At 49.3% G+C, this 18,683-nt stretch overlaps 2 protein-coding genes across 2 annotated transcripts in view; one reads left to right on the top strand and one right to left on the bottom strand.

The window, feature by feature from the left end:
- Positions 1–13,455: 13,455 nt before the first annotated feature.
- npm2b (nucleophosmin/nucleoplasmin, 2b) lies at positions 13,456–15,052 on the top strand (the record flags this gene model as incomplete). Its single annotated transcript, XM_084442533.1, has 8 exons — positions 13,456–13,492; positions 13,653–13,735; positions 13,843–13,959; positions 14,047–14,140; positions 14,232–14,404; positions 14,618–14,646; positions 14,855–14,888; positions 15,023–15,052. The coding sequence occupies 8 exons, from the start codon at positions 13,456–13,458 to the stop codon at positions 15,050–15,052; spliced, it is 597 nt and encodes a 198-aa protein (XP_084298659.1).
- A 1,069-nt stretch (positions 15,053–16,121) lies between these two features.
- myo18b (myosin XVIIIB) overlaps positions 16,122–18,683 on the bottom strand; it is a gene marked incomplete at its 5' end in the record, with an annotated part of 29,895 nt that continues 27,333 nt past the window's right edge. The window contains 3 exons of the mRNA XM_084442716.1: positions 16,122–16,209; positions 16,388–17,336; positions 17,442–17,618. Coding sequence (XP_084298842.1) covers positions 16,397–17,336; positions 17,442–17,618 — 1,117 coding nt within the window. The 3' untranslated portion in view covers positions 16,122–16,209; positions 16,388–16,396. The remainder of the gene's footprint in view (positions 16,210–16,387; positions 17,337–17,441; positions 17,619–18,683) is intronic.

The following is an 18,683-nucleotide window of genomic DNA, read 5'->3' as shown; positions in this document are numbered from 1 at the left end:
ACACAAACACACACACAAATACACACCCACACAAATACACACAAACACAAATACACACCCACACAATTACACACAAACCCACACCCACACAAATGCACACCCACACAAATAAACACCCACACGAACACACACTCACACAAATACACACACACACAAATAAACACCCACACAAACGCACACCCACAGAAAGTGCAGCCCGACTGGTGGACATATAAAAAACACCACATTCAATACTGCATATTAAACCTCCCCCATTAATTCAGCCATCAGCTTGCAGGGGCTGGCAGCTTACTGTCGAGGTTCAAGGCCTTGTGCATTCGAATCCTCCTGAATCCTCAGTGCCAGTTCAATTATGCATCCGTCCTCCTGTTAGAGCAGCTCACAGGGAGAAGGACTTCTGAGGTGTGACAGAGACAAACACGTTTACTTTGCTTCATGACAGCCGGAGCCATCAGCACTGCTCCGAGCACAGCGCTCTCTTCATCATCAATCATACACACACACACACGGGGACACACACACACACACACACACACACCTCATTTACGGACTGCTGCAACCAGAGACTGGAGAAAATAAACACTAAAATTGGACTATTTAACCCAAAGTCAGTTTTCAGGGACTCTATTATGGACACTTGCCGTTGTTTCCTGAACCTCTAATATTCCATAACCCTTGTATGTTGGCCTGTTTACCACTGTACCTGATCTCTTGCTGCTGCCGTTTGTTCGCCTGTCAGCCTTAATTCTTATGTATGCTACCTGTTCTTCTGAAGCTCTTTATTCCTTTATTGTATTGCCTGATGTTCTGTGTTGTAAACGTTTGATGTGCGCTTGCTCTCTAGCTGCTGCCGTTTCCCTGCCTGTCTGTGTTCATGCTTACGCTACCCTTGTTCTGTCGTCGCTGGGTTGCTCTTTGACCCTATTGCCTGATGATGTGGTTGTATTTAATTAGAAGGTGTGCTGGAAACGTCTGGATCTGCGCTGCTGTCTGTTAACTGTGTTGAATATTTGGATGTGCGCTGCTGTCTTTGAACTGTGTTGGTTTTAATTAAACTTTTGATATTCCTTTTTAGCCCCTCCCCCTTTCCCTCAAGCCTTTTTGAAATTTGCCAAGTTGCTATTGCAAATAAGAAATTTGCTTAGTTAAATAAAGGTCCAATTAAAAAACACACACACACATGGAGACATACTGTATACACACACACACACACACACAAACAGACATACACACACACACACACACACACACACACACACACACACACACACACACACAGACAAACAGACAGACACACAGACATGCCGGCAGTTTATAGAACGCGAGTAAACAAAATACTTCAATGGGATTGCGATATCAAAGCTAACGGGACAAGCCGGAGCTGAGGCTTAACTGAGGCTTTGAAGCAGAGGAGATATGAAATATTAACTGTGTAAATATTTGTAAACACTCCCGATACTGGAACCGCAGGCATGGCAGCCTGGGGGGGACGGGGGGGGGGGGGGGGGTCCAGTCCGGTGTCCAGGCTCAGACACACTGATGAAGGGGTACTGTAGGTACCCTGCCCTCTTCATCGTGATGATGATGTCCAGTTCTCCTTTCCTTACGTATGTTAAAATATCTATAATATTTATATACTGTAACTCTCCACTGTCATATTAAGATACAGAATCGCTTACGCTGTGATACTTATCTGTAAATAATAAGCACTTATCTGTAAATAATATCACTTCTGGTTAGATGATAACTGCATTTCATTGGCTTCGTACTTGTACTCTGCACAATGACATTAATGTTGAATCCAATCGAATCTGATGGAAATGAAGATGCAAGAAACTTGATGCCCCAACTGAGGATGAAGTCTTTATTTGTCATAAAGACAAATCTTTATTTGTCATATTCGTTTGAACTTGACTCCAACACACGCGTGCAATGGGCGACAGAAACACACACACACACACACACACACACACACGCACACACACACACACACACACACACGCACACACACACACACACACACACACACACACACACACACATATTAGGGTTGCCTGGTGAAATGAGTTCTCTGTCTTTGACCAATCCTGTGCTGTCCTTCCTCTAAGGGCCACCAGGACCAGCGGGCGCCTGCAGGGGCCACGCCCGGGGACCAATCACAGCGCTCTCTGCTGGTCAGGGACCAATCACAGCGCTCTGTCCACTCCTGGTCAGGGACGGACCGGAGAGCGATCTGTTCTTCCGCATGGTTTTCATATTGGGGTTCTACAGTATGTGGAGGGAACCCGAGTGAGCATGGGGAGAACATGCAGACTCCACACAGAAAGGCCCGGGAGATCGATCGAACCCAGTGCGGGGGTTCTTTGTGAGTGGGAGGGGCCGAGGGCCGAGGGCCTCTTCCCGTCTGGCTCGTCTTAACGACTCAAGACCGTGTTCATCATCACACCGCCCCGCCTCCTCTCTACACGGGCCCCGCCCCGGACGCCCCGGCCGAGCCCCGGAGCCGCGGAGGAAACGCTAACCACAGGGAAATAACCTTCACGCTGGCCTGCTGGTGTCCGCCATGATGAGGACAATCCGTCCCCCCGCCGTGGCGCTGCTGCTGGACTCGCTGCAAAGCTCAATGCCAGAGGGAGAGGAGACTGGCGCCAGACCACTAGACCGCTGCTAGCTCAGACACACACACACACACACACGCACGCACGCACACAGACACACACGCACACGCACACACACACAGAAGATAAACATACCTTACAGAGAAATACACACAGGCAGAGACACCCACACACACACACGCAGCAGATAAACAGAAACACACACAGGCAGACACACCCACACACACAGAGTTAGGCTGTGTTCAGAACAGACAGACATGAAGTTAAGCTGCGGTTAATTGCTTCTTTTGTGATGGGGTGTCAGCAGCATCCGTGCAATCCCGCATTCCCATACAGAATATAATCTTGAGCTATGGGGCTAAGCATGGCTTAACTTGTGCCGGATCCTGCCGGAACAAGATCTGGGACCTCCGAGATTTGGATGGGATCTGTTCGACTGAATCCGGCACATCGTCTCTAGTCATCAAAATATCCAAATAAATTGTGTGTAATATTCAATGGTGTCTGTTCTGTAGTTCTTTTATTTCCCGTTGAAGTTACTCGTAAATCGCTTGCTTGCCTATTTTGGAGTTGGCGCTGGCTCCCCATGGCAGTTTTGTGCAAGCGTGCGGGTTTTGAGTAGGCTACATCATGGTAAATTGTCAAAAAGATTTCATTTATTTATTTATTTATTTATTTAAATTTTATTTCAAGCTGGAACCCTTGACACATGGCTCATGGCGGCAAAGCGCGGGTCACGGTCATTTTGGCGGAACAGGGTGGCGACAGCACAGCTAGCAACAGCATCGCCCAGCGTGGATGTACAGTATTCAAACAAAACACTTGCTACTGTAGGAGTGAGAAGAGGAAGATGACGAGGAGGATTTGGAATCTGGGAGAGAGGATGGCGGAGATGAGGACGGGAGTCGGCTACGGAGCTGGTGAGGAGACTCAGGCGGGGGGGTTAGATGGACGCTGGCCAGCGGTTTGATGCTTTTGGTGTCAGTTTGGTGTAATGGTTGTGGACAGCGGGCCGACCCCGGTGTAATGGTTGTGGACAGCGGGCCGACCCCGGTGTAATGGTTGTGGTCAGCGGGCCGACCCCGGGGTAATGGTTGTGGACAGCGGGCTGACCCCGGTGTAATGGTTGTGGTCAGCGGGCCGACCCCGGTGTTGGACAGACAGACACCTGTAAGATCCTCTGCTTCCAGCTTCCCCCGAGGCTGCAAACCTACAGGCAGGGTTAGTCTCAGGAGCTCCTTCCATCTCTCTCTCTGTCTCTCTCTCTCTGTCCCTCTCTCTTTGTCTGTCCCTCTCTCTTTCTGTTTCTGTCTCTCTCTCTCTCTCTGTCCCTCTCTCTTTCTCCATCTCTCTGTCTTTCTCTCTGTTTCTGTCTCTCTCTCTGTGTCTCTCTCTCTCTCTCTCCGTCTGTCTCTCTCTCTGTCTCTCTCTGTTTCTGTCTCTCTCTTTCTCTCTCTTTCTGTCTCTCTCTTTCTCTCTCTCTCTGTTTCTGTCTCTCTCTTTCTCTCTCTCTCTCTTTCTGTCTCTCTCTTTCTCTCTCTCTCTGTTTCTGTCTCTCTCTTTCTCTCTCTCTCTCTTTCTGTCTCTCTCTTTCTCTCTCTCTCTTTTTCTGTCTCTCCCTTTCTCTCTCTCTCTCTCTGTTTCTGCCCCTCTCTCTTCCCCTCTCTCAATTCAATTCAACAAGCTTTATTGGCATAACCTGGTTCCAGCCCCTGCATCTCAATTTTCTAAATGTGATTTAGGGTCTGGAGAGGCTCTCGTCTCTGGAGTGATTACACGGTTGGAATTCCAACCAGGCCAATCGGCGTCCTTGAATGCGATGATGGAATTAAACTGATTGGTGAGGGGATGAACCAATCGCTGAGGACTTCTTCGGCAACGCCCATCTAGAAGAACGGCTGCAATGCGAGCCTGTTAAGACTGAATAATGACGTGAAACGAAATGGCAACTCAGTCTGAGTGTCAGGCTATTATTGGCAGGAAGTACATAGTAAATATTGCCAAAGCAATATCTTATATAACCAACTACTGTAATTAAATAACAAAAACAGATTACAACATTATACTTATTATACAAATATATTATACACATAAGAAATGCTGTATCATATGGAATATATGGTACTAATCATATGTGGGAAGGAATAAAATAAATAAGCATATTTCTATAATAAAAATTGCAAAACATTAATAACTAGAAATGGTGTTTCATCCAGAGATCCATGTCTCTGTGACCTTCCCAAGTCCAGATATGGCCATTTCAAGTCCCCCCACTGACAATGAATGGGGAAAGATTTTCGCTCCTGAGCCCAAAAAATGAATGGCCGACCATGTTTGGGCAGCTCGTGGACCCGCCGAGTGACTCGGATCCGCTCCAAAACTGAATGGGTTCTACGTTGGCCCATGCCACACCCATCCATTGAGTTTAATAAAATCGGTCTGGTAGGTTTTGCGTAATCCTGCTAACAGACATATAAATAAACCAACACACGCCACCGAAAACATCACCTCTCGCTCTGTGATGCGGTCAATGACGAGGGGCCGTCCCTATGGCTGTGGCGACTTGCAACATATTTAAAGGCTAAAGTGGCACAATCATCCTCCTCTCTCTCTCTCTCTCTCTCTGTCTCTCTCTCTCTAGGACTATATCTTGCGTACTCAGACGGGGTTTAAGGCCGGAACCCAGGCTGTGTGTGGGAGAGTGTTGGACAGCAGATTATCTAAGAGCAGCCAGACATCACCGGCGCCGTACCTTCACGTCACGGGGACGTCACGGGGACGCGACGCACGTCAAAGGGCCTGACGTGAACCGCGCTCGTGAGCGGTCGCACAAGCACTTCATCCAGGGCCCCGTCAAGGAGCCAACCTCCTAATCCCTATCTCATTTTCAGAGGAGCGCTGGATGAAATGTTTCTCTAAATCCTCTAAGCCCACCTGCTCTACTGATTAGGACAGCTTGACTGCCTCTCTGAATAGCTTTCTCTATTGTATTACTTCTAAAGGGCAGAGAGAAAGCGCTGTCCATCGAAACCCGGCTCTGTTTTTTTCAAGCGAGCCTGCAAGGAAATGATTTACATTTAAAATAGAAAGTAATAAAGTCTTATATTTCTTTCTCTCCTTATCTTTCTGCTTTTTGCTCCAAGTGGCTGTTGGGGCTTAAAACTAATTTAAATCAAACATTGTATTCTCTCTCTGCTATCTCTCTCACACACACACTCGCACAGACACACACACACTGTACACACACACACACACGCACACACACGCATGTATATACATGGTTTTGATATCCAGGAGCCATGCAGATGCAAGATAACACGGGTCCATTCTACGCAGGACTTAGTTCAGAGCCCTGTGAGTGGGTCAGCGAGACCACAGTGATCCATCTGCAGGAAACACTCTCCTCTAACCGTTCCTCTCCATTCCCTTCACCATGACTGAGGGAGAAACAAGCAGGACTGAGGAGAGACAGAGAGAGAGAGAGAGGGGGAGAGAGGGAGAGAGGGGGAGAAAGAGAGAGGGAGAGAGAGAGAGAGAGAGAGAGAAAGAGAGAGGGAGAGAGAGAGAGAGAGAGGGGAAGAGAGAGGGGGAAAGAGAAAGAGAGAGAGAGAGGGGGGGGAGAGAGAGGGAGAGAGAGTGAGAGAGAGAGAGAGAGAGAGGGAGAGAGGGAGAGAGGGAGAGAGCAGGGGAGAGAGAGGGTGAGTGAGTGAGTTAGAGAGAGGGAGAGAGAGGGAGAGTGAGTGAGTGAGTTAGAGAGAGAGAGAGAGAGGGAGAGTGAGTGAGTGAGTGAAAGAGAGCGGGAGAGAGAGGGAGAGAGAGTGGGAGAGAGACAGAGAAAGACACACACACACACACACACACACAGAGACAGATACAGATACAGAGAGATAGAGAGAGCAGGGAAGAGAAAGGGAGTGAGAGAGAGAGACGGAGAGAGAGGGAGAGTGAGTGAGTGAGTGAGTGAGAGGGAGGGGTAGAGAAGAGACAGGGAGAGGCTTTTGATGCTCTTTATTGAGACATCCTTACAAAACACTCAACATAAAAATATGTACTCTTAAAAATAAGCTAACCACAACACCCCCAAAACTCCCCCACTCACACACAGGAGAGAGAGGGAAAGAGAGAGAGGGTAGAGAGACATGGAGAGAGAGGGAGAGAGGTATGGAGGGAGAGGGAGAGAGGGAGGGGGGTGAGACAGGGAGAGAGAAGGAGAGAGACAGGGAGAGAGCACTAGGGAGGTTTAGGGGAACAGAGATTATGTGCTGAGAGGAGAAAGATGAATACGTTTTACAGAATACAAAACAGACCTGACACAAGAGGAGGAGGGAAGGGGAGGGGAGGAGAGAAGAGGGGGAAAGGAGGAGAGGAGAGGAGGGGAGGGGAGGGGAGGGGGAGAGGAAAGGAGGAGAGAAGAGGAGAGAGGCCATGCTGAAACCCATCCCGTTTCCTCCCTGCTGTTTTGAGTGGGCCTGTAGACCTCACAGCGTGGTGTATGAAATATGATCTGTTACAGCACAACTCTACAGGGCTATGAGGTTCTCCCAAAGAAGCATTCACACACACACACACACACACACACGTACACACACACACACGCACACCCATGTACAAACACCCAGACACACACATGCTGGTACCTGTCTGGGTATCTGTCTGATCTTTATTAATGTCCTGAAACATGGTGGTCTAACCACACACACACATCACACACACACACACACACACACACACACACACACACACACACACACACACACAGAGAGAGAGCACGGCTGTGATAATGATAGCAGGACAGCAGGTCTCTGCTGAGTTCTCATTAAAAAGCAGAGCCTCCGAGGAAGACTGTGTACTACACGATCCAGTCAATGCCTGACACTGCTCATATGTATGTGTGTGTGTGTGTGTGTGTGTGTGTGTGTGTGTGTGTGTGTGTGTGTGTGTGTGTGCGAGACCCATGTGTCTCCAGATCAAACATAGGCTAGGTATGAATGCATGAATGCAAGGGGAGAGAGAAAGAGAGAGACAGAGAGAGAGAGAGAGAGAGAGAGAGAGAGAGAGAGAGAGAGAGAGAGAGAGGAAGGGGAAAGGGAGAAAAGGCAGAAGGTGTTTTAGTTAAACAGACAGACTGGCGCTGATGATCTCCAGAATCAGCCCTGGAACTCTCCAATGACGCGGGGGGAACCCGGAGGCCTCATACAGCTATTTAAACTAGCTGAAACCTCATATAAAACCAAACTGCAAAAAAACTAAAGACATCATTACTCCCAATTAATAAAAAATTTGACCATATTCATCTGAAAGGTAAAACATATTAAAGAAAAAAGGACTAGAGTGAAAATAATTGAAGAAAATAGCCTAGCTGTAAAAAAGAATGATGCTGCTCCCCCTAACATTACAATCTGCGGTATGATCAGCCTGGTAAATAGAGGGAGATGGAGACAGAGAGAGAGAGGGAGAGAGGAGAGAGAGAGAGAGAGAGAGAGAGAGAGAGAGAGAGAGAGAGAGAGAGAGAGGGAGAGAGGGAGAGAGAGAGGGGGGAGAGAGGAAGAGAGAGAGGGGGGGACAGAGAGAGTGAGAGACAGAGAGAGAATAAGGGAGAAGGAGAGAGAGAGGGAGAGAGAGGGAGAAAGAGAGGGAGAGAGAGAGAGGGAGAGAGACGGGGGGGGCGTCAGCGCAGCCCCAGCCAACACTCTACACGGTCTAATTAGATGGGCTCATCAACCACACAGAAACTGCCCCGGCTGACATCCCTGGCGGCTGATTCAATCCCCGGATTGTGTCGAGTGATAGCCTCTGATTTATCCCCTCCAGTCAGGCCTGCTCTCTCTCTCTCTCTCTCCCCCCCCCCCCCCCCCACACACACACACACATACACACACAAACAAACACGCACGTCTTTGTGAGCATTGTTTACGCCATCCGATCGTTCAGCATCCCCGCATAGCCTACTCTCACAAACGCACGAACCCTCTCCGCATCCCGTCTCTCTCTATAGGACTTTTAGCCTACTTGCGGTAGGGTATCTATTTCGTGCATCTCTCTCCCACGCACGATAAGAGGATACAGACAAATCTGCTAAGGATAAACTGAACTGAAACAACGACAGCCTCTAAGTTCCAGTCATTCCGACTGGATAAGAGCCAGGGGAAACGGTAGGATATAGACAACAAAAACGAGTCTATCGCCCCTCCGACATAGGAATACACAAACGTCTGTCTACACACAATAAAAAAAAAAAGTTTACGCACCATTACCTTGTCCTTCTGCAGCGACGCCTATCCACAGCAGATACAGCACTGCTGCCGACAAGAGGTTCGGGATTCGGTACCCGCCCGAGCGAGCAGCCGGCGGCATGGCGGTACAACTGGTCCAGATACCTTCTAAACAAAATATGTGCGAGGAGAATCGGTTGGTCTAGGGTAAACGCTGTGCTACCACGGTCAGCGCGGAGGCGACTATAGCTCCGCGCGCGCTGCAGTTGGGAGAAAAGACGTGCGCTTGCTTGTTTTTCTAATGTTCCTCGCGCGGTGAGGATCAGTGTATTCTCTCCACGCGCCACATGTCATGCCTCCCCTCGACTGAACTCCGCAATATGCGTCTCCCACTGATGCCTGGACCGCTCTGCCCCGCTGCTCCTCAGCACATCCTCTATCTGTGCCTCTTTGACCCCCCCCCCCCTCTCTCACTCTCACTCTCTCTCTCTCCCCCTCTCTCACACGCCCACGCACGTAAACACACACAGTACACACATTTTTGTTATTGCTCAACATCCTATCAGGATTATTTTTTCTTAGTTTAATGAGTCTCCAAAGAGATAGAGACAGAGGCAGCGAGAGAGAAAGAGAGATGGAAGGAGAAAGAATGAGCCTGGGGGAGATTTTAGACCCATCTAATCTGTTTGATAATTCATTTAAGTAGCTGTGTTCCACTGTAGCAGCTCTAAACCCAGGGTTTAAACTTCATACCACCCTTTTTCTCTCTCTGTCCCTAACAACACACATGCATACATACACACACACACACACACGCGCGCGCACACACACGCACACACACACACACACACACACACACACACACACACACACACATATTTTGTTTATGCCCCTCCCCCCCCCCCCCCCCCCCCCCCCCCCACCCAGTAACAATAGCCTTCAATACAAAGTTATACTTCCAAGAGTTTTGGTCAGAATTCTAGCTAAGGTCGTCTTTCTTAGTAATGGGAATTAGTGCTGCGAATGACTGGTAACTGTGGTGACCCAGTGTGTGTGTGTGTGTGTGCATGTGTGCGTGTATGTATGTGCACGGGTGTGTGCGCGTGTGTGAACACTTCCGACCCTTGGCATTCACTTACCCTTGGCAAATACCTGTATCCATGGCAATATTCTGTTGTGTTTCTGCTTGCATCCACACACACACACACACACACACACACACACACACTGTTCAGTGAGCGCCTGCTCTGAGCACTGAGAGGATGAAAGCAGATAGAGGACAGTCACAGTCTGTTTGGGGTTTAGGGCCAACTTATGCAACCGCAGATCATGAAAACCAACACAGTGTATCACATTAAGAGCTACAGCATCTGTCTGTCTCCCTCAGTCTCACTCCTACTCCATCTCGGCAGACTGCACCCCTCTCATGCAGGGATAGAGATAGAGAGACATAGAGGGAGAGAGAGAGAGAGGGAGGGAGAGAGAGAGAGAAAGAGAGATGCAGAGAGTGTGTGAGATAGTCGTGATTAACACTAAGTTGAACGCCATAGTTTTCATTACTGCAACCCAAGGCTTGCACAAGCTTGTCTTCATGCAAACACAAACAAATGCACACGCACGCACACACGCATACACACACACACACGCAGGATTTATCTCATGTACATTGGGTGCTGTCCATGGTGCTGAAACACTAGTGCCAGGGACTCCTACACTTTTTGGAAAACGAAAGATGCTATATAGAGCCATAATAACAACAGAAAACAGAAGAACCATCTGAAAGTTCCATCCAGAACCCTTTTGAGGTCCCTAAATGGTTCTTTCTGACCTGAAAAGTGGTCTGTCTGGAACATTACGGACCTGAAAATGGTTCTATCTGGAACCTTTTCAGAGGGGACTACATAGCAGCCTTGTTTGTGTACCCACACTCTCTGGGCACCAGTGGTCCTGATGAGACAGGAAGCAGCAGTAGCGTTTTATATCCATCCGGATCATCCATTAACTATGCAGTACTGCTTCACTGTAAGTAGCCTACAAGAGGGTGTTCTTCATCCTAGACATAATAGTGTGTGTGTGTGTGTGTGTGTGTGTGTGTGTGTTTGTGTGTGTTTTTGTATGAGTGTGTACGTGATTCCTGTTGTGAGTCCTGAGGCTGTCTGTACATCAGCAGAACACAGTGCTAACTCCTCCATTCCTCTCTCTCTCCCTCTCCCTCTCTCTCTCCCTCCCTTTCATCTCTGATAGCCCACGACAAACAGATTAGCGTGCTGGAAGCGACAAGATGTGCTCGTTATTTCTGGGAGAGACTCGCATCTTTCCTCTAGCCTTCCTTTGTCTTTCTGTCTCTTTCTTATGCTCTCTCTCTCTCTCTCTCTCTAGCCCCTCCCCCTCTCCTTCTCCCCGGTCTCTATCCCGTCTCCGCACTCTCCTGCCGTGAACGTGAGTGTGTGAGTGCTTACAAGCCACATGGAAGAGGGGCTACAGTAAGCCTCTGCAGTGAACCTCGCTGCACAGTGACTGCCCCCTGCTCCCTCTCTCTCTCTCTCTCTCCATCCCTCTTTATCTCCCTGTCTCCTGCTCTTTCTGTCTGTTTTTCTCACTCTCCCAATTTCTCTCCCCCTCTCTTGTGGACAAGGTGCGGAGGTCAGTCGCAGTAGATAACCACATATCAGCTGTTACATACACACACGCGCGCACACACACACACACACACACACACACACACACACACACACACTAATGTGCGTTATACTGTGGAGGTCATTCAGCAGTCCTATTGATTCAATTGAACTCCTGGTTTCGCTCGCTGTCCTCAGGGGCAAAAGGGAGACCGAGTCCGGAAATGGATGCGAAATAAGGACAACACAAGATTACCCCCGACCCCTCTCCCTCCTCTCTAATGTCGTCTCCAGCGTCTCCTCGCTCCCGTCCCCCCCCCCCCCCACTCTAGCGCTAGGGCTCTCTCGTCCCAGCCCACGCGCCGCCTTCGCTCTGTAGACAGAAGGCAGCATGTGCGCGTGAGTCACCCGGAGGCCGAGGAAACCGTGGAAACTGGATATGATGTCGATCTTTAATATCTCATCTACAGTGCTTGTTGTTTATTTTTCAACCTCCCACGTTTGGAGTCTATATGCAGCACCGTCTAAAAGGAGACGGGCGTCTCTGCGCGCCACTATGGGATTGGGCCTAACATTTCCGGCTTGACATTAGGGACTGTAACTGATTTTCATTGTAGATTTAAATATTTTTTCTTTATCTTGATTTTTTTCTCTTCATGATTTAGTCCAGCTTCGTATTCCTCAATTTCATCATAGGCAATCAGTCATCGTAAATTATTCAACTCAGCGTGCGTTACACCAGTCAAACATAATCGTCCGCTAATCATCTCAATCATCTGAAATAGCCTAGGCCTACTGTCCATTATCAAGCAATTATCGTTCTGCGAAAATTCTGACTAGGCTACTAAGTAATTCCAGGTCTCTCAGAACATTAGCCTACGGTGAAATAAATGTGCCAGAAATGCAATCAGAGGAAATAATAAAGTCTACTCTTCGAATGTGCAGCTGAAATGGAGTTGGTGATGAGAAAGGGTAGGCCTATGCTCAATCATTGCCGGAGTTGGCTACCTTATCTGGTAAGAACGATAGAAAAGGGCTTAAAATGTGCGCCCTCTCGTAATACTGGAAAACGTTGTTTCAAAATCAAAAGTTGCTTAGCCTCTACTCTGAAATGAAGCTTGAGTTCTATCCACTCACTTCCAACAGAGAGCGGTCTGAGCCTATGGGTGATAGGCGATTAAATATAGCCTACATCAGAGCCGTCTGCATCTCTCTCACACACACAGACACACACTCTCTCTCTCTCTCTCTCTCTCACACACATACACACACACACACACACACACACACACACCACACACACACACACACACACACCACACACACACACTAGGATGTACGATAACGGTATAATGATGAACCAAATAAAATAAAATCATTACATCTCTACAAAATTATCACTAAAACCGTTTTTGATTTCAGCGCTTTGAAAAACTCACTATAAATACTGTTCAGCATCAACCAAATGTTAATGTTTATGCAAACAAAAAGTGCATAGTGCTGCTAATTTTCAATTTTCAATCTTCAGCCCATTTTAACAATGCCACGAAAATACTGATAACCATGATAAGCACTACAATCATATGGCCTAATTATATAATAGTGATGTGAAATTTTCATACCTCGACATTTATAACACGCACACACCATATGTCTTAGTGAACATCACACCCATATGGTGTAAAGCATGCAGCTCTTAAAGATAGGCCCTTTCACCGCAGCCACACTAAATTATGGCCCCGTCCCATTTGGCTGTGATACACTAATTAGAACTGGACCATAATTAATCTGATCAATTACACCTGTGTTTAGCCTGCCTAGCCTGCCTCCTGATTTGCATAGGCTACTCGCCTACTCCTGATTGGTCTAAATATCATGCTACTAACACGCGGATGAACACACCGCTTAAAAATAGGGCAAGTAAATTAAGACGATTCCAAGCAAGTGTCGGAACTGACGCCAATGCGTGCTCTTCTTCATCAGGTGCTGTAGAAACCGACATCAGACATGAACAAAACGGACAAGCCCTTATCAACATTGTGGGGTAGGTGTTAGTAGCCTAGGCCTATGTGTTCACTTTAGAAGTGGCCTTCATTTTCGCCACCGTAGTAAACTCTGGACCATGCACACACGTGGCACCATTGCTATGCGTACGTCGTAGGCTAGTCTAGGCCTACTTCTAACCTTAGGCCTATTTGTTTAAGGTTGCGAGCTAAGCGATACAAACAAAGAAACAACTTTCAAGACGGATGACACAAACCACCAACACCAACTTGCGCTGAGAACCGTAAGTAGGAATGCATAGCCTGGAAAGCGAAACGCCAGTAGTTTGACTAACCTGCATAGCCTGGAAAGCGAAACGCCAGTAGTTTGACTAACCTACCTGCCCCACAGATGTGCCTTGGCGAAGGCGCAAAAGGAGAGTTTAACATCGTCGAGTTGATAACGGGTGAACCGGAGAACGGGAAGAGTTTCCCCATGGCGACTTTACACGCCAACGGCATGCCCACGGTAACTCATTTCTCCTTCATACACGGGTCATTGTAGCCTATCGGTGGTCGCTGTGTATGAATGAATGTTCCATTTCGACGCCTGCAGGTAAATCTGTCCGGTATAGACCTGTTCCCGCCAGTGACGTTCAGGCTGAAGAGTGGCACAGGCCCCGTTTACGTCTGCGGAGAACACGTGGCCTGTAAGTTGGAATCGGATCGTTTTCTCGAACTGTTAAAATAATAGGCTAAGCGATGGAAATGTCTGACACAATCTTGTTCATGTTTGTCCAGTGGAGGATGTATCTGATAGCGATGAAGAGATCGCGGATGAGGAGTTGGAGGACTTGGCAGAGGAGGAGGACGTCGAGGAAGAGGAGGAGGACATTGAGGAGTCTCCTCCGAAGCCAGTTAAGAAAACGGCCGCAAAGAAACCAGCCGCTAAGAATGGAACTGCTGCAGGGAAGGTAAAGGGACCTTTGATTTAAATTATCCTGAAGCCATTATGCTTTGTCTGCCGTCTTGTTAAGCTCGTCATTGGAGATGGGGACACTAGGCCTACTGAATCGCGAGTGTTTCCTTGCACCCTTTTTTCAAAACATTGGGGGAACCTGATGTCTTGGATCTAAATACAGTTGAGAAGGTACCTATGACTAACAGGATATGACCTCATTCCCCAGAGAAAGAAGCCAGAGGCAGAGGATGACGGGTAAGTGACATCACGCTGGGCTGACTAATGGCAGAGTAATGGGATGAGAACATGGGATGAGAAGACATTAACCTACCCAGTGGTTTCTGTGCACCTCGTCTTTCTTTTAAAATTACATTTCCCTCGGAGTGCTTTCTAGATGAGTGATGCAAGTCATCTAATCAATCTTGTGAAACTGACCCCGTCTCCCCCCCCCCTTCACACCTAGGCCTGCTTCAGATGAGGAGAACCCCCCCAAAAAGGTATGAATGAGGGCTGGGCCATTAAGACACCCTCCCTGAGCATAACTATTTCGGCCGCCATTTTGAGAGGCTGTGTTGACCTGTAATGGAGTCACGGCTGGCTGGTGTTTTACTGATGTCTTACTCTGTCCCAGGGGAAGGGGAGAGGCAGAAAGAAGAACTGATCCCAGCAGGCGAGTTGTCAGTCGGCGTGTGACGCCACATGGCCTACTCGTTCATCTGACAACCCCCCCTCGCAGTTCATTCATGCGTAGTTCAAGCTGTTATTAAACCTGGTTATTTAAAAACTCACTTGTGTTATTGTGAATAAATTGTTTGGAAGAACTTCTCTTTTGTCCCTATATTCATAGTTGACTAATCTGAGTCATGTGACTCATCAGCCTGAATGACTAGGTTCTGCCTTACCTACAGTACTAGTGACAAGAAGCCATTTCATTCTCGACCGCGTCATGAACCAGCAGAAAACCGAAGCTTGGCAATATAAGCTTGTCTTCTGGTTCTTGAGCTTTTGTTTTGATTAAAGTTTGATATTACGTTCTGGGGGTATTTAAGACGAGTTGTAATAAGGGTAGGCATAAGCAGTAGTTTCAACTTACAGCTGTTGCAGACTGCAGGGATCTTAGTTGTGGAGTTTCCTCAACTGATATTTGTGAGTATACAAATGTAGTTTTGTACTCTTGTTTATGAATGCAGACAAAAATAAATTTCAATTGGGTGGTTAAAATGAAATGGCTTGTCAGCAATAATTAACTTTCAGTGTTCTGCATGCTTTAGTGGGAATCAAGTCAGAAAGAATAATTAAAATTTAGCTTATGTAAGCATTTACACTTGCAAAACTGCATCGGCTGTAGTCCTGCTGCTGGCTTCAACTCCAGCAGAACTGGGACTCTAGGGGAACAGGGACAGGTGGGTCCAACTCCAGGTGAACTGGTTCTGGGTGCCGGGGAGGTGTGAGCAGATGGGAGAGGACGAAGGATGCGGTCTCTGCACACGACTCTCGGGTCGGGTCAGCACTTTGATACTTCTAGAGATTCTACAGTATGTTACAAGGTGGTCTACAATGCAGCACAGATCAAATCTTAAGTGTCCGTTGTGCAAGTTCACAAAACCGCGAATCAACAAGATTCCATTTTGTCTTTATTTTTTCATGTACAAACTGCTCATAATCAACATTTGAAAATATTGCCATGCAAGTGTTCATCTTCTCTGCATGGTTACACACGAGCTTGAGAAGGAGTATCTTGCTTCGTCGATTCTTTGGGTCGAGTGTTTCCCAGTAGGGGTGCGCGGGCGCTACAGCTGAGATCTGGTCTCAGCCGGGCTGGAGGGAGGGAGGGAGGGACAAAGACGGGGTGGAACAGAAAAGAAAAGGGGTCATTGTAAGATCGGCAGACGTCGGTAAAAGAAATGCCAGGGCAGTCGGTGTTTTGTGCCAAGGCCGACCTCGATCGGTGTGTGTGTGTGTGTCTCGCATGCGTCTCACGTCGCCGTCTACCCACCCTCTGTCCTCAGTCGGCCTCCGTCTTCCTCAGGTACTTCTTCATCACGGAGGCCACGTCCCCCTCGCTGCCCTCCGCCTCCAGCCTCTCTCCCTGGGGGCCCCGGCGCCGCTGCCCGCCGTCCTGGGACCCGCCCCCGGAGCCGCCCGAGCTGCTGGAGTCGCTCTCCGAGCCCTTCCTGCTCCGGGTGGAGGGGGGCAGCTCCCCGAAGTGGACGCTGAGGGCCCTGCGGCCGCTGCCCCTGATGGACCCGGCCAGGCTGCTGGCAGACTGGGCCCTGCGCATTGCCGGCAGGAAGTCCGATCCGGCGTCGTCGTCGTCGCGGCCGCTGTCCCCGAGGAGCCGGCGGTTCTGGAACACCAGGGGCTCCAAGCCCAGGGAGCCCTCGCCGCCGCCCTCGCCGATGACGCTGCCCAGCATCCGCCGCCTGATTGGCTGGGGCGAGCGGCGGACGTGGTCGTGGTCCGCGTCCTCCTCGGGGATGGCGAGGGAAGGCGGGCGCTGGGACGAGAGGGAGGAGAGGCGGGGGAGGGAGGGGAGGGCGGAGAGGGAGTCGGAGGCGCCGCCAAAGCGAGAGGCCCTGGGGGCGGAGGCCGCAGAGGAAGCCTGGGGCTCGCCTAGGGAGCGGAGGCTGGCGGCACGCTGCAGGAGCGGGGAGGGAGGCTTGAGGATGCCGGGGCCCGGCCTGGGCTCCTGGAGGTCCTCGGGGCCCAGGGAGAGGGCCGAGGCCCGGCGGCGGATGCTGGAGGCCCCGGTGGTCTGGTAGACGGGCAGGGAGATGGTGCTGCCCCCCCCATCACCGGTGTCGGCCCCCCCCCGGCGCCTGCGGAGCCCCTCCAGGAGCTCCGAGAGGGCGGAGGAGGAGGTGGCTCGACCCAGACCCGAAGACCCCCGGGCGCCGACCCCCCTGGGCTCCGAGCCGTCATCCTCATCCGGGTCCACACAGGACCTGGGGGGGCGGGGGACATTTTTAACCAAACGAACTGGACAGATCAAAATGCCAAAACCAGCAGGTGGGGGAATGTGCCCGAGGTGAAAGCCCAAACCCGCTCACCGGAAGCTGTAGGTGCTCATGGTGTCGGCGACAGACTGGCGCCCTCCCTGGCTGCTGATGGTACTGCCACTGTGGGGGGAGCCCCCTCGGCCCCCTCCCCTGGGAACTCCTAGCCAATGGCGTATCCCCTCACCCACATCCTCGGTACCTAGGGACCCCACGCTGGACACACTGTCACTGCAGGGAGGGACACACACACACACACAAACATGTTACAACACATCCCCTGCCTCTGCTGAGTAGTACAGTACATTCACACTCATATCAAGATATAGAACACACACACACAGCGTACAAGACATGAATGATTTACTGCAAAATAGGGTTTACAACCTACTGTAGGAGAAAACAAAATGAAGAACTGACCATGATGGAGGGAAAGCAGAGAGAGAGGGAGAGACGGAGAGAGAGAAGAGAGAGGAACAGGGAGAGAGCAGAGTAGTGCGAGAGAGAGCAGAGACAGAGATCTGTCTCTACCGTAAATGCCATGCATTATGGAGCAGGCCAGAATATCACATTTGCTGAACTCTCCGGGACTCCGCAGTGACAGAGAGTAGCTTCTGTACTTTTACACAAGGCTGTATGTGTGTGTGTGTGTGTGTATGTTTATGTATGTGTGTTTGAGTATGTGTGTGTGTGTGTCTGTATGTTTATGTATGTGTGTTTGTGTGTGTGTATGTGTGTGTGTGTGTGCGTGTGTATGTGTGTCTATATGTTTGTGAGTGTGTTTATGCGTGTGCGTTTCTGTGTCTAAGTTTGTTTGTTTGTTTTTGTGTGTGTGTGTGTGTGTGTGTGTGTGAGAGTATATGCATGTGTATGTAGAAGACAAAGCAGCAGGGGCTCAGTGAGATATGGAAGATGGAGAAAAGCCAGCAGCGGCTAGAATGCAGGAAGCTCCAGCAGGCTGTCCCCCTATAGGCCAGTTAGTAGCCATGGGGACGATGGGGGGGTTTAGTAACCATGCACCTCAGCCCCTCTGACAGGAGCTATAAACACCCTCCAAAAAAGCGAGTGCTACCTTGAACCATTTGTCCCTGGAGGAGAACCCTCTGGGTCCAAATAGAGGCCGTTTTTCAGGTCGGGCAGAACTATTTGGGGTTTGAAACGGCACCTTTTACAGGGTTTCATATGGAAAAACTAAAAAGGATTCTGACTGACCGGAAAATACTCAGAAAAGAGGTTCCACTACTGGAACTAATGGTTCTACAAAGCTCTCTCTTTTTTCTCTCTTTTTTGGAGAGT

This window comes from Borostomias antarcticus (genome assembly GCF_949987555.1).
Source record: "Borostomias antarcticus genome assembly, chromosome: 8".
Taxonomy (NCBI): domain Eukaryota; kingdom Metazoa; phylum Chordata; class Actinopteri; order Stomiiformes; family Stomiidae; genus Borostomias; species Borostomias antarcticus.
Note: the sequence above shows the minus strand (reverse complement) of the source record. Positions and strands in the feature narration are given on the sequence as shown.